A 26,871-nucleotide genomic window follows, 5' to 3' on the forward strand; every position below is an offset into this window, starting at 1 on the left:
CCCAATGTTTTGTGATTTGAGCTGAATAAAAATTATTGAAAGTGTATAGTTTTTCTAAAGATATATCAAGGAAACTCACCATAGGTGATTAGGAAGAAGAGACTCACGTACATATGAGAATGGGGATTTCTGTCCCATATGAGAGTGTCACAGAGTGTCACAGCTACAATGGGGGGCACTAGATGGAATGTAGGGTCCTTTCAACAAGTAATAGTTACACACTTGTTTTTCAGCTAATCAAATAACGTCACAGTTTGCAGTAAATAATTTCATATCACAATTCCTAGATATAGTAACCCTAATCAGCTTTGGTCCAAGCAGAATTTATTAATGATTATGAGGGATTTGTGTATGTTCCTATGTTAGTTCAGTCCAAAAACGTTTTTGGATAGTTACACAGTGTTAGGTACTCCTATTCTGCTCTGTGTATGGATATAAGGATAGATAATATACCCTTGTCCTCCAGGAGCTCATAGTTTAATTGATGAACATGTAATTGCAATAATGCTAATGTTTTGTGATAAGCTAGAGGTTTGCTCAGGTATATAGGTATGTAGTTTCTTTAATCAGGAAGTGTGGGTTCCTAGAGGAGATGCCTCGATTAGGTCATCATAAATGAACAGGAGCTAGTCAGATGGAGAAAAGTAGCAAGGGTACACCAGACAGTTGGAACAGACCAGATAAATGCCTAGAGGAAGGAAATAGCAGGGCAAGGATAAAGGTGGACTTTCATTCAAGAAACAGATCTATGAACAATTTGTGGCCAAGGCACAAAGTGCAAGGTGAAGAATGGCAGGAAATAAAACCAGAAAGACAAGCAAAGGTCATGACATGAAGAGCTTTATATCTCATGTTAAGAAACCTAATCTTTATCTGTTTGGCAATGAGGAACTTTTGAAAGATTTTAGGCAAAGTAGTAATTTGGACAGATTCCATGAGCAGGATGCATACTTTCTGTCAATCCAATGTCTGGTACATGGAAGGTGTTCAATATATGTTTCTTAAAATTAATAAATTCTCACTGTGACAGTATATGAAATCAAAAGGGAGGAGTGTTTGAACTTTGCAGTTATAGAAAAACGCTCTATGGACTCTAAATGAAAGAAGTTTTTAATCATTTAGTGTGACCATTTTTATTTTGGGAGCTGGAGGGAAAACTTGAACAAGACAAAAATCTCTTCAGAAGGAACTCAAGACTTTAGTTCAGAATACACACACACACACACACACACACACACACACACACACACACACACACACAGAGTAATATCCCTGATCAGTGTTATAACGGATACTGTGTAATATAGATGTATGAAATGTGCTGAGGGAGTAACTTTGCCTGGTTGAGTTAGGGAAGTGTGGGTGACATTTGAACAGAGCCTTAAAGAATGACTTAGCAGTTTTTCCAGGCAGAGGAAATAGCATGTACGAAGGCATGATAATACAGAAATGTATCAGGAAAAAATTAACATATCAGATGTTTAATCAAAGATCATGTCAATCCCAGTGAGGCAGACGTGCAACACACTTATCGAATCTTTAAAAAAAGAAATTCCTCTTATTGTTAATTTTTACTTTCAGAGGAGAACGTACCTTGAATCTTTCTCTAAAAAGTTTTTCTTCTCTTTCCATTCTGTTCTTTTCTAAGTTTTGCTTCTTGGTTTTGAAGAAATTCCTGGGAGATAAGCGGGCAGAAATATGCAGGTAGAGTGAAGTGTATTATAATAAAACTCTAAGCTTCCAAAGCCATAAACTCATTCTATTTCAGGATAAATTCAGATATAATTTTACGTGTTTAATTTTATACCATCTTCCTGTTACCTCTCCTTCCTCAAATCTATCTGCATACCTTCCTCCAGAGTCATCTTTCTAAAATTTAATTGATCATGTCACTCTCTTGCTTAAAACCTTTCAATCTGTCTCTACTGCCTATAAGATAAAGTCAAATTCCTTAGTGTGGTACACAGGGCATTTTATAATCTGGCCCCAACCTACCTTTCCAGCTGCCCTTTCCCATATACATTCAAAGTCTACATGGAACATCTTAGACGGTGGGCTGTCATTTCTATGCCTTTATACCAGGGATGCCCTTCCCCAGACTCCTCTGAAAACTGGTCATCATCTTTGATTAATAAAGGGATAATAAAAGGGTTTCACTAATATAGAAAGTAATTCTTATTGGTAGAGTAAGTTATGGTAGAAACCATTTAAAAAGGAACAAAGAACACATAGAAAATTGATACATCAATTTACAGGAATAATAATAGACTCGATATTGCATTTTCAAATTTACTCAGTTGAGAAAAAAAGTAAACCATTATATCAGTTTGTTGTAAGAAATAAAAAAGCACGAGAAGATTGTTCCCTAAAAAGACTTAGGTATAGACATTAAAATACTAGAGAGCTTTTTTTGGGGTGGGGAAGGTAAACAATTTCACTGTTATTTCATCTCTTGGAATGCTGTTTTGTTATGCTACGCAGAAGTAAAAGTGTGAAGTTTAAGGTAGAAAGATGCTCTTCTCGTCTAATGAATACATCTTTCCAGCTTGGGAAAAATAAATTACATCAAGTCTAAACTTAAAGAAAACAAACTTAAGGGAAGGGCCATCCTATGCCATCCTCTGAGTTTAAATTTGGTATAGACTGATGTCTGATTTCTCTTGGGGTGCCCGTGTAGGACTTTTCTAGACAGATTTCCCAGAGCAGACAGACCATGCAGTGTTCCCAGCTCAATGACCGTTTAGACAAGGATTTCCCCAAGACACTTGTTAAACCAAGTGCCTTAGCTCCTGCCCCATATCCCAGCAACTGAGAAGACTGAAGCACAGAGCACTAAGTGACCATCAGAGATAGTAAAAAACATCACCACCCCACCAAGCCAACTGGGAATTTGAATCACATGAATAAAGGTGAGATCTTGAATCAATAAAACATGCTTTTTTATTTCTAACACTAATGTAGTGATAACTAGAATTATATTGTATTTTAGGGAAATCAGTCTTACTATGTGATACCTAATTTCTCTTCTCAAAGCATCATTTAAGTTCTAACTGGTGTATTATTTAAGTTCTATCTTACTGGGGAAAAGTTCCTACAGCCCAAAGGAATACTAGAAATTTTTCATCATTTGATAAGGACTGGCTAGCATTCTTCTCTTGCTCCCTATCCACCAAAAGCAGGAATGATAAAGATAAATGTGTGTGACGCTTTACATTTTCATATTCTTTTTCTCTTTTAATCCTCTCAGTTGTACTATAATGTAGGTGTTAATATTCTCATTCTGTAGATGAGGAACCTGAAAATCAAATTTAATGACCTGCCCAAGGTCACACAGCTAGTAAGAGGTATAAAATCGCAGCAGATGAGCTGTAATTTAAGTGTACTTTTGTGCTTACCTTTCTGATTCTTTAGCACCATTTTTCTCTTTTTTTTCCTTTGATATCAAAAACTTGGGCTTCCAAGTCTTTAGTTTATCTTCATCCCTGAGAAGAAAAATATTTTGAGCAAGTAAATTAAGATTGAACTAAAGCCCTTACGGAACAATTAGTACTTTCTGGGCAACCGTGTTTTACCAAAAAATTAAAAAGTCATCTAGAAGTATATTTTGATAATCTATGGCAAGGCCAGAACGTAAATATTTTAGGTTTTGCAAGCCATGCCATCTCTATGGTAACTACTCAACTCTGCTATTGCGACTGTATTTACAATAACAAGTAGCCGGCCATATTTGGCCCCCAGGCCATAGCTTGCCAACACCTGATCTGTGGCAATCCAAATTTGAAGCCAGAATCTGAAAAAGAGTGGATATATATAATTGAATCACTTTGCTGTACACCTGAAACTGATACAACATTGTAAATCAACTATACTCCAATATAAAATAAAAATTAAATTAAAAAAAAATTGAAGCCAGAAGCAAGAAATCAACCTGCTAATAATCACACTTCCTCTCCTTTCTGAGCCTCAGTTTCTTCACCTCTAAAACGCAAATGATAAAATGGACCTTCCCTGTGGGACAAGACTAATCCAACTAGTATTTAGCATTAGCAGAAAAGGATGCAGAGAGGAGAGAGGGTATTATAGAAGGAACTCATATTTTTTGAGCCCCTATGTGTCAAGTCTTAGGCTAGGCATTTTACATATGTCAACTAATGTGGTTTTTACAGGAAGCATTACAACAGTCCTTTAAAGTAGTCTTTCATAAAGTTTTACAAAGGGGGAAAGAGATGATCTAGGTAACTTACTATGGTCACAGAGATAGTGGCTTTGAACCCAGTGGCTTTGAATCCAAGTGTGTTTGACTCCAAAGTCTATGGTCTTTCACCATGCCTGCTGCTTTAAAACTTTACTTTGCTGGTATGACAAAGCAACCAATATGTTCATCACTGATGTGAACAAAACTGGCCCCTCCTCTATCAACCATCTGTATGTCTATGGTGTCAGCACATCAGAACACAACTTTTCACTGGGTAAGTTATAACCACAAGAATATTACGTCAGAGGAATTTAAAATTTTTTCAGTGACATTGTGTCACAATTCCCTTCAGATTATGGTCACAAGGTCCAACAGAATATCAGGGACTCAGCATCTGACCAGCATTAAAGATGAGGGCTAGGAATATGGGTTTAACAAACTACTATACATAAAATAGATAAGCAGCAAGGATTTACTGTATAGCACAAGAAATTATATTCAATATTATAATAACCTATAATGGAATATAATCAGAAAAAATAACTGGATCAGTGTGCTGTACACCTGAAACTAACACAATATTGTAAATCAACTGTACTTCAATAAAAAAGAAAGAGGCAGCTTAGGGAAAGCTTTTAAGAAGACTTCTAGGACTCGTCTAGGGATCTCCGATCACCCTCTTTTCTCAATGTCTGTTGCCTTTGGAGTCTATAACAAGGAGCTCAGCGGTTACTCCTTTTCTAATTGTCTGATGTTCACTCATTTTATCTCTTCATTTTAGGTTCCCAAAAGATGGGATCCAGACACACATTCCAGATATACCTACCACAAGCTCAGCACAGTGCTAGGCACAGAGCAAGTGTTTAATAAGAACTTGTGCATGGACTTGTTAGGCAGGAGCTATAGCTGTGAGGGCAGGGAATAGGCAAAGCAAATGCCTGCTTAACAGTTTATTTTCTTTAATGATTATAAAACAATATATCTTCAGATAAGTCATACCAATTTTTACCCATGCTAGCCGTGTGACCATTATGGTCAACTCTTTGTCAACTTATTTTAGCTTTTATAGGGATCTAGGTAGAGAGCTTAATTAATTTGGCAGGATGAGGATTGTTTTTTTGCCATATCATAGGTTAAGAAACTAAGATTCAGAGAAGTAACATGGCATGCCATAGGGCCCACTGGGACCAGGTTGTAGAAGCTGTTCCAGTGTCTTTTTCAAGATTCCCCTCTTCTTCCTTCCCTTGCTGACTCTCTAGGGGAAATTCTAATGAACAAAAGGAAATGAAAATCAGAGGTCTGGATTGTCTAGCGACAATTTAATCCAGAGTTGTGTAGGCATCTCTTCAACCGAATACGTACCAGGACATGACAATGCAAACTAGCCAAGCTGACAAAAACTCAGATACCATCTTCCGTCTCCCTTCCTATTCCAAATTCTGCTATTTTCCATCAGTGTTCCATCTGCTACAAATGTCTTTAATAATTGATTTCTCTGAGGCCAAACTACAGAAGATTTATTCTATCACATGAAAAAGAAATTGGTCAGATTTTGATAGGGTTAAGTGCCTTGGTAAATATCATTTAATCTTAAAATATCTTCTTCATTTTTTCACCACCCCAAAACACATTTTGATCATCTTTCACCTGAGCACCTTTAACAATATTCTAACAAATGTTCTACTTCCGACCTTCCCTCAAAAGCATTCTGCAGAAGGTTCTAGGTCTAGTTACTCTTCCTGAAGTGTGGCTCTAATTATATTGTCCTCTTGCCCACAGTTCTGGACTTCCTTATTTGGCAGCAGGGCAAAAGAATTTTCTGATAGGGCCCTCCCAGTACAAAACTGCTAGATCCTGGATAAAGGTTTTTTTGTCTTTTAACAAATTGCCACACTTTACACTTAGATTAAGTCCTGTGCATTGTACCTTAATAGCCCCCAGCAAATAAACTGAAACCAGAGAGAGCAGTAAGCACTTTGCAAGCACAGAAGACAAGTCTGTCCTGAGGAAAATGCTATCAGCACCACAATATTTCAGAAGATTAAACTTTACATTAGGGCGAGGTAGGAGTTAAGACGTATCGTCATGTTAGATATTTTTTAAAGCCAGTTCAGCTCTATGCTCTTTATATAAGACACATTGAACAAGAATATGGAAATCAGAAAAAGGATGAAAAATGTATACTAGGGAAATACTAACTAAAAGAAAGGTCAGGTAGGTATAAGACTGGGCAAATTAGACTTTAAGACAAAGCATCACTAGGAAATTAGCTTAGTGTTGTAGTAAAGAGAATGGATTGGGAGTCTAGTTGCTGGGGTTTGAATCCTGGTTCTACCACTTAGTGGCGCTATGAGCTTGGGCAAATAACTTCACCTGTGTGTCTCAACCTCTCTTCTACAAAATTTGTATAATAATAGTATCTACTTCACAATTGTGAAGATTGAGTTAATACATGTTAAATCTAAAAACAGTGACAGTAAGACCTACATAAGTATTATTTTTGTTATTAATAGTATTGATATTAGGGGGGATGGAGATGGCTACAACCTAAAAGGAAACATTTAATTCACCAGAAGATATTTAAAATTTTGTATACAACTAACAAAAGAGCCTTAGAATATATAAAGAAAAAAATGAAAGAACTTTTGGAAAAAACTGACAAATCTACCATCTTTCTGTGAGATTTCAACTCACTTCATTCATATATTAATGGATCAAGCATCTAAAAATCCATAAATCTATAAACGATTTTATTGAGAGAATTAACACATATTGTGTTGGCCAAAAAATTCGTTTGTTTTTCCATAACAGTAGAAAAACCTGAACGAACTTTTTGGCCAATCCAAATATTTGATTTAGAGGACATAAGTTGATCCTTGTATCAAACAATTAGAGAAGTCATATTTTTCTAAAGTACACATGGGACATATAAAAATCGACCATATATTAGGCATGAATCATGTCACAGAATATGTCAAAGTACTGATATCAGCTACTTCCTCAGTGTACTAATACCATATCAACTACTTTTCCAGATCACAATTCAATTAAGATAGAAATGACACACGGGGAGGGGGAAGGGTAAGCTGGGATGAAGTGAGAGAGTGGCATGGACATATATACACTACCAAATGTAAAACAGATAGCTAGTGGGAAGCAGCTGCATAGCACAGGGAGATCAGCTCAGTGCTTTGTGACCACCTAGAGGGGTGGGATAGGGAGGGTGGGAGGGAGATGCAAGAGGGAGGGGATATGGGGATATATATATATGTATAGCTGATTCACTTTGTTCTACAGCAGAAACTAACACAACATTGTAAAGCAATTATACTCCAATAAAGATGTTTAAAAAATGACAAATAGAATACAGAGCATGGGAACAGATATTCAGATTTTTGGAAACTTAGTATGACAAAGATGGCATTGTAGAAATGGGGAAAATAGGGGCTATGCAATTAATCATGCTAGAACATTTACCCAGATGGAAGAAAATTTAATTGGCTCTCTACTTCACTAAAAATGCCAAAATCAGTTCCAGGTAGATCTAAGGCTTATGTGTAAAAGCCAAAAAATTAACAGTTTTAGAAGAAAATATGGTAGAATATATTATGATCTTGGGATAAAGATTTCTTTAAAGAAATAGAAAGTAACAATCATAAATCACATGTATACTTAGAAGGGAAAATACAATAAATGCAAATTTTACAGGGAATGCAAATTCATAAGAAAATGCCAGTTTATTTTCCAAAGTGGTTGTACCAATTTACACTCTTCCCAGCAGTATTTAAAGGGAATACTGATCCACATTCTCACCAACACAGAAAGAATTCTTAATTTTTGCCAATTTATTGGGTATAAGATACTATCTCATTGTGGTATTAATTTGCATTACCTTCATTACTAACAATGTTGAACTTCTTTTAATATGTTTATTCACCCCTCATGTCTTTCTATAGAAGACCTGTTCATATCTCTGCCTATTTTCCTTTGGAAAACAAGTTGGCATTTTCTTATGAATTTTCATTCCCTATAAAATTTGCATTATTTTCCCTTCTAAGTATACATATAAATAAGAACATTTGTAGCAGTATTGTTCAAAAGTGCAAAAAATATGGAACTACCCCAATACTCACAAGAAAATGGATAAATAAATTGTGGTATGTACATAAAATAGAATATTATAGAACAGTGAAAATGAATAAATTAATAGTGGCTTAAAAAATGATGGATTTTGAGTAAAAAAGAAGTTGCAGAATTCTATATACAACATACCATTTTTACAATGTTAAAATCCCTAATGAAACAATATATTTTTATCACCTGTGCTTGATAACAGTATTTTGGTTTTGAACAGGAGGTGAAAGACATGAAATGTAGGAGAGTGTTTACCTTGGGGGAAGGCAATGAGATAGACCAAGGGGTGTGCACAAGGTAGAGAAACCAAGGCACTGGATATGTTCTAGTTCTGAAGTTGAGTTATAGGTTGAGGGAAATTTATTTTATCTTGCTTTAAACTTACATGTTTCTTATTTTCATTTTTACAAATATCATATCATTTATTTTTAAGAAAGAATTCATTCTTAACTCTAATTTTATATTCCAGGGCTCTCCTCTCCATCTCCTGCCAAATTGCATTTCCTGCTCGTAACACCCACTTTCTTGATCACATGCCTTATGGTCCAATGAAACTTCCCAAACACACTTGTTTTCCATTTACACAGCTGTCCAGCCCTCACCCCCAGCAAACCTTCCCCGCTTCTCTCTCTCTCTCTCTCTCTCTCTCAACCCCAATCTCCAACTGTGTCAAAATGTTTCCTATCCTTGCTTCTTTAACTTGGCACAGAGACTTTTCTGATCCCCTAAATAATGGAAATGTCTACCTATTCTGAGCTTCCAAATTATTTTGCACATTTTTTGGAGGCAGGTCCTTCTTTGTTATCTGATTTAACAAACTATGCTTTGGTATGAGGCCACATGATAGAGACCAGAAAGCCATAGCCCCTACCTCAGGGAGTTCCCATCTAGAGGAGACAGGCAAGAAATAAGACAAATACAACTATGAAAAGAATGTTCTGATAAAAAGGGGGACCTAACCCAAATAGATAAGCTCAGAGAGGACTTCCTGGGGAAAACAAAATCTGAATTCAGTTTTAAATAATGAAGGACAAAATAGTCAACCAAGCAAAAAGCATGGCAAAGTGTGTTACAGACAGAACAATTCTTTTGTTCTTAAATTCTCACCTCCTTGGAAAGGCCTTCCCCAGATAATCTACTTTAAAATGACTATCAATCTCCTTCCAACACACAGACCATATGTCCACTCTCTTTCAAAATATCCAAAGCAATCAAATTTCTATGTTTAATTATAGTTGTGTGGTTTTTTTTTGTTGTTTTTTTTTTTTTTTTTTTGCGGTACGCAGGCTTCTTACTGTTGTGGCTTCTCCCGTTGCGGAGCACAGGCTCCGGATGCGCAGGCTCAGCGACCATGGCTCACGGGCCCAGCCGCTCCACGGCATGTGGGATCTTCCCGGACCGGGGCACGAACCCATGTCCCCTGCATCGACAGGTGGACTCTCAACCACTGCACCACCAGGGAAGCCGCATAGATTTTTAAAATTAATTTATTTATCTGCCTCTCCAATCAGATAGGAATAGGAATTATATCTGTTTCATTCACTGCTTTATACCAACACTTAGCATAGTGTCTGGCATATAGTACATGCTCAGTAAATATTTGTTGAATGAATCGAAGAAGCCGGAACAAATGTGAAGGTTTAGAAATGCTGGAAATCTTGAAGAGTTCAAGGAACACCCAAATGTACAGTATGGATGGAACATAGGAATGGTGAGTACGTGGGAAGTACAGCTGAGGCTGAGAGTTTGCCAGGAGCTGGATCAATAATGAATTTTATGCCTTCTTAAGCAGTTTGGATTTCATTTTGAGAGCAATGGACAACGACTAACCATTTTTAAGCTGGTGAATGGTGGGTTTTGTGACATGATCCTATTTGTACTTTAGAAAGTTTGGAAAATAAAGTGAAGTGGAGGTGAGGTGGCCATTCAGGAAGTCATTGCAATAATCCAGCTGAGAAGCAATGAGTGCCTTCATGTGGCTGTGCAGTGGGGATGGGGAAGCAGGAACATTTTGAGAGTTATTTAAACAGAAGAGGGTGCAGGGCACGAGAGGAGGAGGAGGTCAAGGACAGTGAATGCCTAGGGTTTTGGTTTGAGCAGCTGTGTGTTTATTGAAACAATCACCCACATAGATTTTAGAAGAAAGGGATCGTATTTGGATGGGGACAGTTGAGATTATGAGTTAATATGGAATTCTGAGTTTCAAACAGAGTTATCTAGCAAGCTTATTAAAGTGGAAGAGAGAAATCTGACCTCAAAATTGTAAATTTTGATATCTTTACTATAGTGATTGTAATTAAAGCCCTAGATGTAGATGAGACCATTCAAGAACATATAAAGGAAGAAGGGAAGAGAACTGATACAGGAAATCTGAGAAACACATAATTTTTAAAGAAATGAATGGCAGAATTAGAACACATGCATGCACACAAAACCAAAACTAACCAATCAAACAGGAGGAGCAACAGCCAAAGGTGAGGAATAAGAAATAATGATAACATAGAAACCTGGGGAAAAGTTAATATTTTTTTCCTTCAAAGGATGGCATGATCAACAATTTAAGATATTATAGAGAAGCCAAGTACAATAAGGACTTACATGTATCCACTGGATTTAACAAAGAAATTAGTGACCTTACCAAAAACAAGTCCTCTGTCGTGGTGGAACAGAACCCCAGTTGCAGTGAGCTTGGAAAGATGTATCCAAGATGAGCAGAGGAGGCCTTTGTTTTCAACCATTTAGTTGAGAGGGAAAGGACAGATAATAAGTAGCTAGAGAAAGGGTATTGAGTTTCAGGATGGTTTCTCTTTTTTGATAGATTTTAGTTATTTAGACCTTGAGAACAGAGGTTCTGTGAGGTAGTGCTTGCCATCCTCCACAGGAGGCATTTAAATAAGTATTTGTTATGTTGCAATGAGTTTCAAGTCTATAGATTCAAAGGTAAGAAACAAAGCTCCAGTGAGTTTTGAATCACCTACCACTGTTAGGTCATCTACATTACTCATTATTTTCCTTTTCTAGTGGGGGCAATATATCACAACTTGACTTTTCACCCAGTAACCAAGGATCTGAAGGGATGGCCCTCTGACCGTATTTAACAAAGCATCAGGAAATGGGTTAAATATCAGTAGGGATGACCAATGCGGTAAATTGACTTACTTTGACTTTTTTTCATTTATGTCCACATCATCATAGATAATAACTTCCTGAGACCTAAGTTCTGGGGTCAAGATAGGATCAAAATAGTCTATTATTAGGTATGGTTTATACAATCCCCAGCTTTCCAAATTATACAATTACTTAATTATCTAGGTGCATCCCCATGCCTGTTTTATCAAAATCTGATCATAGGATATAGAAAGGATCAAAGAACAAAACAAGTATCCATTTGGGAAGAAGTTCAACTGAGGAATAAAAAATAGTGAGATGTCCTAGTATCTCAAACATGCATAAATATTTATATCAATTTGATTTCATGTGGATTTCCAGAAAACATGAGTTGCCGAAAGGATCATGTTTAGACTAGGTTCCCATCATTCTGGAACTGGACAAAGATGTTATAATGCTAGAGCAGTGAGAGGACTTAATTCCTAGGGGAAAAAAAACAATTTAATAGAACATTAATGTTGATTTTTCTTCCCTGATTTTTATTTCAAAACACAACTGCTTCTTTATAATAATCTTGCATAAAATTGAATCTGACTTAGTACTTAATCATAATTAGACGCTTTCAGTTTAGGATATTCACATTCCTTGGTGGTCTACATAGAATTCCATAATATTCAAATGACTCACCACTTGAACTAGTTAGAAACCTTTTGGCATAATTATTCACAATTCATAATTCAGTTATTCATATATTTGGATGGGGGTACAATGCGGGCCTATTCTGACTTTTTTTTTTTTTTTTTACCTAGACCGAGGATATTTTGGGAAAGCTGTTATTTTTTTATTTTATTTTTTTATTTTTATTTTTGGCTGCGTTGGGACTTCGTTGCTGCGCACAGGCTTTCTCTAGTTGCGGTGAGGGGGGCTACTCTTCATTGCGGTGCGCAGGTTTCTCATTGCGGTGCCTTCTCTTGTTACAGAGCACGGGCTCTAGGTGCACAGGCTTCAGTAGTTGTGGCATGCAAGCTCAGTAGTTGTGGCTCACGGGCTTAGGTGCTCCACGGCATGTGGGATCTTCCCAGACCAGGGCTCGAACCCATGTCCCCTGCATTGGCAGGCAGATTCTTAAGCACTGTGCCACCAGGGAAGCCTAGGAGAGCTGTTATTATACCAGGTTTATGTAATTATTTGTTATTTAGTGCAGCAAACTTATATTTGTGGAATATAATATACATTTGAATTGTCAAGTCAGAGTAAAATCAAAGTAGCCACCATCGCTAGAGCCCATAAACTAAACCTGACAAACAACAAAACACATGGCCCTCTCTCATCGATAGATTCAACTTACTGAACGTGATGGAGAGCAAGCACACTAGATGTCAGGCACTGTACTAATTTGTGCACTGTTGTTTATATAGCAAAGCAAAAAGTATTCCAATGACCCATCCTTGATTCAGTTAGTACGTGTACTGCAAAGTGGTCATGTTCAAATTACTATGTCTTAATTCCGGTGAGCTGGCTGTTAAATCCTTCAGAAGGTTATGTGGTATAATGTAAAATGCACGAGCTTCGTATTCAGAGACTTGAGTACAAATCCTAGGTCACTAAAATATGGATGTGAGTCCTAGAGCCTTCCTAAAAAGGGATAATGCATCTATTTCTCGGATTTTAAGAGGCCTGGCATATAGGAGGCACTTGAGAAATGTTACTCATCTTCCCCAATGTAAGTACTACTATTGTGTAAAATGTCTTTGATTTTGATGTATCAATTTTTCATTAAACGTGGAATGCAGGAAGGATTACTACTTCTCTTTCTCAGAATGTGAATATGTCAGTGCTGAATAATTTTGTTCCAGCAAATAAGCGAATGTCACTTACCTAAATCAGGCAGCGAAATGGAAAATGCACTGTTAATTGACAAAAGACACAAAGGGTTAAGGGAGAAAGCCATGTTCAGAAATATTAGCTGATACATCTCAAATAACATATTGATGACTAGGTTTCTTGATACAGATGCTTTGGGGGAAAGATACGAAGCAAACCTTTCCTGCAGCTTTGCTCTGATCACCTCCCCTCTCTTGTAAATGAGCTTATTTATTCCCAGTGACCACCCACACCCCCTTTCCTAACGAGACAATCTCAGGCTGTCCCTTAGCCCTGCCCTTCTTTGTCCACAGGATTCTGTTTCTGCCTTCTACCTTCCACGATGCCAGTTCAATGTGGGGTAAGTATGGTAAGAGAGAAACATCTGGAGACGCTGGACCCTGACTATGTATATGTTTAACCAAAGAGGTGACTTGAGGGGAGAATTCCAGGCCAGGTGGAAATGGAAGATGGTAAATGTGCTAAGTAGGAGAGGACATTGGCTAGGTAGATCATCTGTTTTTCCTCAAATCTCACAGTTAAGATTACATGAAAGGAAACATGATGTGGTAGGAAAAAATCCACGTATTTTAAGCAATTAACTTAAGTTCAGTCCTACAGGTATTCTGGGGACACTCATCATGGGCCAGGCCCATGTGCTGGGTATACAAAATGAACAGACACAGTTTCTGTCCTGAGGTAGCTCACGGTTTAGTGAGGGGCACCAAAAGTAAGTTAATATAACACTCTGTGGTAAGAACATAATAAAGGGCTGACCAAAGGAACAGCACTAACCTTTGTGGAAGCTTTAGTTTTCCATTTCCAAAATGAATACCAGCACCTATCTTGTAGAGTTCCCTTTGTATGGGATGAGCTTTCCTAAGTGAATGTGCCTGGGACAGGGCTGATACTCAGTGATCCCTTCCGTTGGTGTCTATGAGACCAGGACTGTGATGTGCAGGGTGCAGTAGGAGAAATATATGGTCACTAGAGCCAGAGCTGATATGACTTTCAGTTCCGCCACTTAGCCACTTACCCTGGGCAAGTCACATAACTTTTCAAAGCCTTAGTTTTTCATCTGTAAAATGGAGGAACAAGTTTCTAACTCATGGGTTATTGTGAGGATTAGAACGCATGTGAAGCCTTCATGCACTTCCTGCCCTCAACATCTGGTGAGCACATATCCTTGAGGCCTTGGCTTAAGCAAGCGGTCCCTTGCTTAAGGGAGCCTTTCTTAACACCCATTCCCTTCCTCCATTTTAATTAGGTCAGGGTGCTGGTAGCTCCTATTTAAACATAGACACCAAGGCCACAAAAAAAAAAAATCTATAATGATATTTCCTTCCTTTAGGTCATCTATTCATTCAACAGATATTTATTGAGTGCCTATTATATCCCAGGCACTGTTCTTTTTTTTTTTTTCTTCCAGGCATTGTACTTTATGTTGGAGATACTGCAGTGGACAAAACAGTCAAAATCCCTGCCCTCATGGAGTCCAGTAGAATGAGACAGACAGAAAACAAACAAGGAAATTTATGATCTGTCATGTAAGGAAATTTATGGAGATAAGTGCAACTAAGAAAAATAGAGCAGGGTAAGGGGGGAGGGGGACTGGAGGTGAGGGCTGGTTTGCCATTTTTCAGAGGATGTTCGGGGAAGGCTTCACTGATAAGGTGACTTTGAAGCAGAGGCCTGAAGATAGTGAGAGAATAGGCCAACTAGATATCTGGGGTAAGAGCATTCCTAGGGGAGGAAACAGCAGACACAGAGACCCTCAAGCTGAGGAGTGCCTGGCCTGTTGAAAGAAGAAGTCAGAACATTTGGAACAGAGGGAGTGAGAAGAGGCTTAACATTTAATTCCCATGTAAAACTCGTAGCATAGCTAAGACCCGTGGCATTTAATTCTTGGTTTATTTATGCCTAAATCAAGCCATTTAATAATGACTATCCTAACAGACAGTGTGTGTGTGTGTGTGTGTGTGTGTTTGTGCGTGTGTGTATGTAATGTGTGTGTGAGAGATAGAGAGAGAAGATTGAGAGCCCCAACTCTTTTTAAAGGTCACATTTTCATGGTTGCAACCTCCTTCTGAAGATAACGCAACAAACTAGGAGTTGATGTTCCAGAGAGGAGCCCTCAATCAAAAGGCTCAACAAAAGGTAAACAAAGAAACAAATAAATAAACAAAGTTCTGTTGTTACCTCCATGCTATTAATTGAAAAATTAAGGTAGAGAGGCAGATTTTGGCAAAATTTAAGGGGAAAAAAGGCTTTTTAGACCTTCCTACAAATGGCAGATTTCCCCCTGCACATAGTGAATTTCTCTTTATAGAGGTGTGCAGGCATAGAGATGTGGCTTCTTAGGAAATCTGCAGAGAAGCTTGTGTAGTGGGTTGTACTAGGTATATGGATTTCTCTTCTTACCCTGAGATTCTCTGACTCTAAGAAAAAGGGTTTCTCAGTAGTATTAAGAGACATTACAAGATGTGCATGGGATGTTACAGAAACATAGAAGAGAAACCGGTAAGACAGGTTTGGGTAGAAAGGTTCATGGAATGCGTCGCGTCCCAGAAAGGATAATATTTGACCAAACTTTAAGGGAAGGCTAGAACTTTGATAATCAAAGGAAGTTGGAGAAGGACAGGTACATTCCAGACCAACGGAATGTCGTGGTCAAAAGCAAGGAGGCATGAAACGCCAGGGCACTCATATACAAAGAGGGAATGTGTTAATGGGCTGGTGATGAGAGTAAATCTGAGCGAGAGAGGGAGCTGGACAAGTAGGAAGGGGCTGCCATAAAAGTATTGACTTGCAATGAAAAGAGATTGGATATTTGTTCTAAAAGTCATAAGCAGTCACAATTCTAAGAATAGCTCTAAGAAAAAGGAAATAACATTTGCATTTTAAAAACATCAGCATTGGGACTTCCCTGGTGGTGCAGTAGGTAAGACTCCATGCTCCCAATGCAGTGGGCCCAGGTTCAATCCCTGGTCAGGGGAACTAGATCCCACATGCCTACCGCAACTAAGATCCTGCGTGCTGCAACTAAAACCCTGTGCAGCCAAAATAAATAAATAAATATTATTTAAAACAAAAACAAAACAAAACAAAACAAAACACACATCAGCATTCTCACCTGGATCAAATTTTTAAGGGACTGTAGGTATCGCACTAATAATTTTTGTCAGAAACAGCTAATCTGCTAAGGTCGGGGTCTGCCTTTAGATCTCATTGGCTACTGGAGCTAGACTCCCTCTTCTTCCATGGTCAGGACTACAATTTGTAAACCCCATATTCTATATAAATCTCTTGGTAGATCTACATCCAACAGACAATTAGACTTAAAGTCATGTTACTCTGAGGTTTTATAATTGAAAAGAACTTCAAGGTAGAATAATATAATTCCATGTCAATATATGTAATAACCTGGGTCAAATTATTTTACCATCCTCTGCCCTCATAAAATACAGATCTATGTCTGTGTTTTTGTTTGTGTGTGTCTCTCTCATATATATATACACACACACACATATATATGAGAGAAGTGCCTCCAGAGACCACCCAGTCTCCTTCCTCCCTCCTATTATATGCAAGAAGAAACTTGATCCCTATGAGTGCAAAATGGAAGTGATTTGCCCATGGTTGCACACTGAATAAACAGAAAAGCTGAAACTAGAATCCAGAACCTAGGCCTCTTGTTTCTTTCTCCTACTCATGAATTTCTAACCTTCCCAATTCCCACTGGTAATTAGCTAGGGTGATCTTGGAGGTTCCCTTCCAGGTCTAAGACTTTGAGGTACGTGGGCCGTTCAGCTGAAAAATTCATCTTCCCTTTCCACACACTGCCTCTCTCAAGAGAGGCAAATTAGAATATGGAAGTGTAGACAAATAAAACCACTGGAACTTGTAGGGCTGAGACAGCATAAAAGGATGTAATTAATAACATAATGCTCAGTAACAACAACAGGAATCTATGCCAAGGATGATGAGGAAAGTTTCTTTCCTGGACTTTGTTTGATTAAGACTTTCCCTCTACCCTTGTTCACAACCTTTTCTTATCAACGTTTTCAAAAGGGACATTGTCACTTTCTCATAAGCATCTGTGGGTGTAGTTCACTCAAATATTGGCAAGGAGGTGGTAGGTGATAACCAGGGCCTTTGGTTTTAGTTTCTGGTACCGCTTCACTAGAAGAACAGGATAGAGAACATCAGCTGTGTAACTAACCAGGCCAGCACTGCTAATCCTCTCCTGGAAAGAGAAATAAAAAGGGACCTCTTACCTTATATTTTCTTTTGACTTGATTTTCTTCATTTTAAATCTATCCTTTTCTTTCTTGAAGAACCTCCGCAGTCTTTTAAGTGCTTCTTTTCCATCTAAACTAAGAGGAATCAGAGGATATAAATAACATGGTGTTTGAGAGAGTACTGGGGATGGAAGCCTGATGTAGTAAAAAGGATCAGAGACTTCAGTCTCATTTCTTCAACACACCCCACTCAAGGAAGAGCAGGAAAATGCCTTGTCAGCTTCTATGCTCTTCTTCTTTGTTTAGATGCTGATAGGAAGTAGCACACATCAGCTATGGAAGGAATTACTATATTTCAATACAAACTTTCATCTACTCCAAATGGTTTCTATTTTAAAGAGTTTATGGAGCAAAGTCTTCCTTTTAGAGATGATGACTCAGGGACCCATAGTTTACAAACTATACTAGAAATACATTATAGAAATTTCTAGCTTCTGAAATTCATGTCACTGATCTTTAGTTTATGGAATGATAATATAACGATGATGGTATACTGACTGCCTGGTTGATAATTAAAATTTTTCCATATATGCTCTTGATTGGGGGGGGGAGCGTAAGGAGAGGGAATGATACACTCACATCATCCCACCCAGCACGAATGGCCTCTTTTCCCTTCAACCCTCAAGCTTCTTGCTTTTGACTACTGCTGTTTTCCTTTTCACAATGTGTGCCTAATAAGTGAATTTGATTAATAATGCCCATTTGAACAAATACTGTCCTTGATAACACTGAATTATTAGATAATAAATTAAGCCCCAATCCCAGAGATAGCCTCATTAACTTTCAAAGATACAGGTAAATCATAACCATTGATTTCTTCCTGGAAAAGCAACTACAGAATTGAAGCATTTTATTGATATTTACTTCTCTTTTCTCACTTATTCCCTAGCACAGTATCAAAGTCCTCTACTCTGGGAGATGTACATTTTCTCAAAAGAGAAAGCAATGTGATCAAAATTATTAGATATGATTGTACACAATTACAAGTGCCCCGTTGATCACAATGTTGTATTACAATAGCTTATCTCCATTCTCTCTGCATATCTTCACTGAAGATGGGGTGGGTAGGGATGGAAGTCATTTATTAAACTTTGGTTTTCCTAGACTAACAGGAAATACCCTTAGCTATGAAGCCAAGAAAAAGAGAAACTCACTCTCTCTTTGGGTAGTTGCTCTTTGTTTTGTAGACATCTTCATACATTTCTTCACTATTTTCTTTTGAAATTAAAAAAAAATTATTCATTATAATGGCACTAATTCAGATTCATATTTGACACAAAATTATTGGATACATACCAGGTGTTAGGTACTCTAATCTTTTGTTTGTGAAGTAGTTTTTATTGAAACATATTCACATGTTTTTACAAGCATGTGGTAAAAATAAGTAACCTCTATAAAAGTATGTACAAACAAAAATTAATATTTGCTTCTATCCTGTTTTCAAGTCTGTCTGATTTAGTCAAAGAAAGTTAATTTATTAACAGATTCCCACCTTCAACCCTCCCCCTTTGCATATTTTACATATAACAATCAGTCTACTAAACACCAGACATTGTGCTGAATGCTGGGGAAATAATGGAGACAACCAGACACATCTTGAAAAATCTTCCCCCATCATAGCATGACTTTCACCTAGTCCAACAGATAAGCTTAAAATACACAGATATACTTTGAATCTACCCTGGCAATGGAGGATTTTCAAGCTCAGAACTTGATTCACAATGAGTTTAGGACAGTCACTTAACTTCTCTGTGCCTCAGTTTCCTTTTTTTTAAAATGAGGGTACCGTGTTTAATGATCTCTAAGATTGTTTCTCCACCTAAAATTCTAATATTCTAAGAAGGACAAAAACAACCAGAGTAGCATTTGATTATCCCTCCTCCATTAACTTTTCATTCATTCAACAAATATTTTTTGAATATGTAACATGTGCCTGGCATTATGATAGGGGCTAGGGAAAATGGTGAGCATAGAGAAGGAAATCATCTAGGAGGGAAGAGAATTATTAATCAAACAATCACATAAATATAGAATTACAACTGTGACAAGTGCTATGAAAAAGAGGGTCATGGTACTATGAGACTGTATACCTAAGAGACTATTCCCTGGGTAATAATGATTGACCTGAGATCAGAAGAAAGATTAAGAGTCACTTAGACAAAGGGGCACAGGGGAGGAAAGAACATTCCAGGAAGAGGGAGTAGAATACGCAGACACCCTGCAGTGGGAGCTTAGCAAGTCAGCGAAGCTAACAGGTCAGCATGACTGGATCTCAAAGGTGAAGACTGAGTATGTATGAAAAGAGGATGGAGGAGTAGGTAGGGGCATTCAAGTCCTCTATAGCATGTTAATGTCAATATTAAAAGTATTAGGAATATACTACAAAGTTATAGTAGTCAAAACAGTATGGTACTGGAATAAAAACATATATAGATCAATGGAACAGAATAAAAAGCCCAGAAACAAACACACATACTTATGGTTAATTAATCTATGACAAAAGAGGCAAGAATATACATGGAGAAAATACAGTCTCTTCAATAAGTCGTGTTGGGAAAACTCCTAGAAGAAAACATAGGCAGAACACCCTTTGACATAAGTCTTAGCAATATTTTTTTTTTGGATCTGTCTCCTCAGGCAAGGAAACAAAGCAAAAATAAACAAATGGGACCTAATCAAACTTAGAAACTCTTGCACAGCAAAGGAAAACATTGACAAAACAAAAAGACAACCTACTGAATGGGAGAAGATATTTGCAAATGATATGTCTGAAAAGGGGTGAATATCCAAAATATATAACAAGCTCATACAACTCCATATCAAAAAACCAAGCAACCTGATTTTAAAAATGGGCAAAGGCCTGAATAGACATCTTTTCAAAAAAGACCTGCAGATGGCAAACAGGCACAAGAAAAGATGCTCAGCAACACTAATCATCAGGGAAATCCAAATCAAAAGCACAATGAGATATCACCTCACATCTGTCAGAATGGCTATCATCAAAAAGATGACAAAAGGGGCACCATCAAGTTGGTGGAGGAGTAAGATGTGTAGATCACGTTCCTCCTCACAAATACATCAAAACTACATCTACATGTAGAACAACTCCTACAGAACACCTACTGAATGTTGGCAGAAGACCTCAGACTTCCCAAAAGGCAAGAAACTTCCCACGTACTGGGCCGTGTGGCTGACAGGATCTTGGTGCTCTAGCCGGGTGTCAAGCCTGAGCCTCTGAGGTGGGAGAGCCAAGTTCAGGACATTGGTCAACCAGAGACCTCCCAGCCCCACCTAATATCAAACAGTGAAAGCTCTCCCAGAGATCTCCATCTCAATGCTAAGACCCAGCTCCACTCAACGACCAGCAATCTACAGTGCTGGATGCCCTATGCCAAACAACTAGCAAGATAGGAATACAACTTGACCCATTAGCACAGAGGTTGCCTAAAATCATAATAAGTTCACAGACACCCCAAAACACACCACTGGACGTGGTCCTGCCCACCAGAAAGACAAGATCCAGCCTCATCCAGCAGAAAACAGGCACCATTCCCCTCCACCAGGAAGCTCACACAACCCACTGAACCAACCTTACCCACTAGGAATAGACACCAAAAATGAACCTGCAGCCTGTGAAAAGGAGACACCAAACACAGTAAGTTAAGCAAAATGAGAAGACAGAGAAACACACAGCAGATGAAGGAGCAAGGTAAAAACCCACTAGACCAAACAAATGAAGAGGAAATAGGCAGTCTACCAGAAAAAGAATCCAGAGTAATGATAGTAAAGAGGATCCAAAATATTGGAAATAGAATGGAGAAAATACAAGAAACGTTTAACAAGGACCTAGAAGAACTAAAGAGCAAACAAACAATAATGAACAACACAATAAATGAAATAAAAATTCTCTAGAAGGAATCAATAGCAGAATAACTGAGGGAGAAGAATGGATAAATGATATAGAAGATAAAATAGTGGAAATAACTACCACAGAGCAGAATAAGGAAAAAAGAAAAGAATTGAGGACAATCTCAGAGACCTCTGGGACAACATTAAACACACCAACATTCAAATTATAGGGGTCCCAGAAGAAGAAGAGGCAAAAAAAGGGGCTGAGAAAATATTTAAAGAGATTTTAGTTGAAAATTTCCCTAACATGAGAATGGAAATAGTCAATCAAGCCAGGGAAGCACAGAGAGTCCTACACAGGATAAATCCAAGGAGAAACACACCAAGACACATATTAATCAAACTATCAAAAATTAAATACAAAGAAAAAATATTAAAAGCAGCAAGGGAAGCAAGAATTAACATACAAGGGAATCCCCATAAGGTTAACAGCTGATCTTTCAGCAGAAACTCTGCAAGCCAGAAGGGAGTGGCAGGACATATTCAACGTGATGAAAGGGAAAAACCTACAACCAAGATTACTCTACCCAGGAAGGATCTCATTCAGATTTGATGGAAAAATTAAAACCTTTACAGACAGGCAAAAGCTAAGAGAATTCAGCACCATCAAACCAGCTCTACAACAAATGCTAAAGAAACTTCTCTAGGCAGGAAACACAAGACAAGGAAAAGACTTACAATAACAAACCCAAAACAATTAAGAAAATGGGAATAGGAACATACATATTGATAACTACCTTAAATGTAAATGGATTAAATGTTTCCACCAAAAGACATAGACTGGCTGAATGGATAAAAAACAAGACCTGTATATATGCTGTCTACAAGAGACCCGCTTCAGGCCTAGGGACACATACAGACTGAAAGTGAGGGGATGGGAAAAGATATTCCATGCAAATGGAAATCAAAAGAAAGCTGCAGTAGCAATTCTCATCAGACAAAATAGACTTTAAAATAAAGACTACTACAAGAGACAAAGAAGGACACTACATAATGATCAAGGGATCAATCCAATAAGAGGATACAACAACTATAAATATTTATGCACCCAACATAGGACCACCTCAATACATAAGGCAAATGCTAACAGCCATAAAAGGGGAAATCGACAGTAACACAATCATAGTAGGGGACTTTAACACCCCACTTTCACCAATGGACAGATCATCCAAAATGAAAATAAATAAGGAAACACAAGCTTTAAATGATACACTGAACAAGACAAACTTAACTGATATTTATAGGACATTCCATCCAAAAACAGCAGATGACACTTTCTTCGCAAGTGCTCATGGAGCATTCTCCAGGATAGAACATATCGTGGGACACAAATCAAGCTTTGGTAAATTTAAGAAAATTGAAATTGTATCAAGTATCTTTTCCGACCACAATGCTATTAGACTAGATATCAATTACAGGAAAAAATCTGTAAAAAATACAAACACGTAGAGGCTAAACAATATGGTACTAAACAACCAAGAGATCACTGAAGAAATCAAAGAGAAAATCAAAAAATACCTAGAGACAAATGACAATGAAAACAGGATGACCCAAAACCTATGGAATGCAGCAAAAGCAGTTCTAAGAGGGAAGTTTATAGCAATAAAAGCCTACCTCAAGAAACAAGAAACATCTCAAATAAAGAACCTAACTTTACACCTAAAGCAATTAGATAAAGAAGAAAAATAAATAAACCCAAGTTAGAAGAAGTAAAGAAATCATAATGATCAGATCAGAAAGAAATGAAAAAGAAATGAAGGAAATGAGAGCAAAGATCAATAAAACTAAAAGCAGGTTCTTTGAGAAAATAAACAAAATTGATAAACCATTAGCCAGACTCATCAAGAAAAAAAGGGAGAAGACTCAAATCAATAGAATTAGAAATGAAAAAGAAGTAACAACTGACACTGCAGAAATACAAAGGATCATGAGAGATTACTACAGGAAACTGTATGCCAATAAAATGGACAACCTGGAAGAAATGGACAAATTCTTAGAAAAGTACAACCTTCCGAGACAGAACCAGGAAGAAATAGAAAATATAAACAGACCAATCACAAGCACTGAAATTGAAACTGTGATTAAAAATCTTCCAACAAACAAAAGCCCAGGACCAGATGGCTTCACAGGCGAATTCTAACAAACACTGAGAGAACAGCTAACACCTACCTTTCTCAAACTCTTCCAAAATATAGCAGAGGGAAGAACACTCCCAAACTCATTCTATGAGGCCACCATCAGCCTGATACCAAAATCAGACAAAGATGCCACAAAACAAGAAAACTACAGGCCAATATCACTGATGAATACAGGTGCAAAAATCCTCAACAAAATACTAGCAAACTGAATCCAACAGCACATTAAAAGGATCATAGACCATGATCAAGTGGGGTTTATTCCAGGAATGAAAGGAATTTTCAAATACACAAATAAATAAATGTGATAAACCATATTAACAAATTGAAGGAGAAAAACCATATGATCATCTCAATAGATGCAGAAAAAGCTTTTGACAAAATTCAACACCCATTTATGATAACAACTCTCCAGAAATTAGGCATAGAGGGAACTTACCTTAACATAATAAAGGCCATATATGACAAAACCACAGCAAACATCATTCTCAATGGTGAATACCTGAAACCATTTCCTCTAAGATCAGGAACAAGACAAGGTTGCCCACTCTCAACACTATTATTCAACATAGTTTTGGAACTTTAGCCACAGCAATCAGAGAAGAAAAAGAAATAAAATGGAAAAGAACTAAAACTGTCACTGTTTGCAGATGACATGATACTATACATAGAGAATCCTAAAGATGCTACCAGAAAACTACTAGAGCCAATCAATGAATTTATTAAAGTAGCAGGATACAAAATTAATGCACAGAAATCTCTTGTATTCCTACACACTAATGATGAAAAATCTGAAAGAGAAATTAAGGAAACACTCCCATTAACCACTGCAACAAAAAGAACAAAATACCTAGGAATAAACCTACCTGAATAGACAAAAGACCTCTATGCAGAAAACTATAAGACACTAATGAAAGAAATTAAAGATGATATGAACAGATAGAGGGATATACCATGTTCTTGGACTGGAAGAATCAACATTGTGAATATGACTATACTACCCAAAGCAAACTACAGATTCAATGCAATCCCTATCAAACTACCAATGGCATTTTCCACAGAACTAGAACAAAAAATTTCACAATTTGTATGGAAACACAAAAGACCCCAAATAGCCAAAGCAATCTTGAGAAAGAAAAACGGAGCTGGAGGAATCAGGCTCCCTGACTTCAGACTATACTACACGCTATAGTAATCAAGACAGTATGGTAATGGCACAAAAACAGAAATATAGATCAATGGAACAGGATAGAAAGCCCAGAGATAAACTCATGCACATATGGTGACTTTACTTTCGATAAAGGAGGCAAGAATATACAATGGAGAAAAGACAGCCTCTTCAATAAGTAGTGCTGGGAAAACTGGACAGCTACATATTAAAAAAATGAAATTAGAATACTCCATAACACCATACACAAAAATAAACTCAAAATGGATTAAAGATCTAAATGTAAGGCCAGACACTATCAAACTCTTAGAGGAAAACATAGGCAGAACACTCTATGACATAAATCACATCGAGATCCTTTTTGACACCCCTCCTAGAGAAATGGAAATAAAAATAAAAATAAACAAATGGGACCTAATGAAACTTAAAAGCTTTTGCACAGCAAAGGAAACCATAAACAAGACAAAAAGACAACCCTCAGAATGGGAGAAAATATTTGCAAATGAAGCAACTGACAAAGGATTAATCTCCAAAATTTACAAGCAGCTCATGTAGCTCAATATTAAAAAAACAAACAACCCAATCCAAAAATGGGTAGAAGACCTAAACAGACATTTCTCCAAAGAAGATATACAGATTGCCAACAAAAACATGAAAAAATGCTCAACATTACTAATCATTAGAGAAATGCAAATCAAAACTACAGTGTGGTACCACCTCACACTGGTCAGAATAGGCATCATCAAAAAATCTACAAACAATAAATGCTGGAGAGGGTGTGGAGAAAAGGGAACCTTCCTGCACTGTTGGTAGGAATGTAAATTGATACAAAGACTATGGAGAACAGTATGGAGGTTCCTCTGAAGTCTAAAATTAGAACTACCATACGACCCAGCAATCCCACTACTGGGCATATACCCTGAGAAAACCATAATTCAAAAAGAGTCATGTACCACAATGTTCATTGAAGCTCTATTTACAATAGCCAGGACATGGAAGCAACCTAAGTGTCCATCAACAGATGAATGGATAAGGAAGATGTGGCACATATATACAATGGAATATTACTCAGCCATAAAAAGAAATGAAATTGAGTTATTTGTAGTGAAATGGATGGACCTAGAGACTATTATACAGAGTGAAGTAAGTGAGAGAAAAACAAATACCATATGCTAACACATATATATGGAATCTAAAAAAAACAAAAAGGTTCTGAAGAACTCGGGGCAGGATAGGAATAAAGACACAGACATAGAGGATGGACTTGAGGACACAGGGAGTTGGAAGGGTAAGCTGGGATGAAGTGAGAGGGTGGCATGGATGTATATACACTACCAAATGTAAAGTAGCTAGCTAGTGGGAAGCAGCTGCATAGCACAGGGAGATCAGCTCAGTGCTTTGTGTCCAACTAGAGGGGTGGGATAGGGAGGGTGGGAGGGAGATGCAAGAGGGAGGAGATATGGGGATATATGTATATATATAGCTGATTCACTTTGTTATAAAGCAGAAACTAACACACCATTTTAAAGCAATTATACTCCAATAAAGATGGTAAAAAAAAATGATAACAAAAGATGTTGGTTAGGATGTGGAGGAAAGGGAACCCTCCTACACTGTTGGTGGGAATGTAAATTGGTACAACCACTATGGGAAACAGTATGAAGGTTCCTCAAATAATTAAAAATAGAACTGCCATATGATCCAGCAATTCCACTCCTGGGTGTCTATCTGAAGAAAAAGAAAACACTAATTCAAAAAAGATGCACCCTAATGTTCATATTAGCATTATTTACAATGACCAAGATACCGTAGCAACCTCAGTGTCCATTAACAGATGAATGGATAAAGAAGATGTAGTGTATACACACATACACACACAGGAATACTACTCAGCCATTAAAAAGAATGAAATTTTGCCACCTGCAACAACATGGATGGACTTGGAGAGTGTTATGCTTAGTAAATAAGCCAGACATAGAAAGACAAAAACTGTATGTTTTCACTTACATGTGGAATCTAAAAAAGAAAAATAAAAGAAAAATAAATGAATATAACAAA

The 26,871-nt window shown here is 37.4% G+C and overlaps 1 protein-coding gene across 1 annotated transcript in view; it reads right to left on the reverse strand.

Annotated features, from left to right (window-relative positions):
- FYB2 (FYN binding protein 2) overlaps positions 1–26,871 on the reverse strand; it is a gene marked incomplete at its 3' end in the record, with an annotated part of 138,258 nt that overhangs the window by 1,759 nt on the left and 109,628 nt on the right. Inside the window, exons 12-17 of the mRNA XM_082614049.1 lie at positions 18,756–18,816; positions 17,578–17,676; positions 13,316–13,344; positions 11,489–11,549; positions 3,396–3,482; positions 1,594–1,675 (exon numbers count right to left, since the gene is read on the reverse strand). Coding sequence (XP_082470175.1) covers positions 1,594–1,675; positions 3,396–3,482; positions 11,489–11,549; positions 13,316–13,344; positions 17,578–17,676; positions 18,756–18,816 — 419 coding nt within the window. The remainder of the gene's footprint in view (positions 1–1,593; positions 1,676–3,395; positions 3,483–11,488; positions 11,550–13,315; positions 13,345–17,577; positions 17,677–18,755; positions 18,817–26,871) is intronic.

The sequence above is a fragment of the Mesoplodon mirus genome (genome assembly GCF_964341445.2).
Source record: "Mesoplodon mirus genome assembly, chromosome: 3".
Taxonomy (NCBI): domain Eukaryota; kingdom Metazoa; phylum Chordata; class Mammalia; order Artiodactyla; family Ziphiidae; genus Mesoplodon; species Mesoplodon mirus.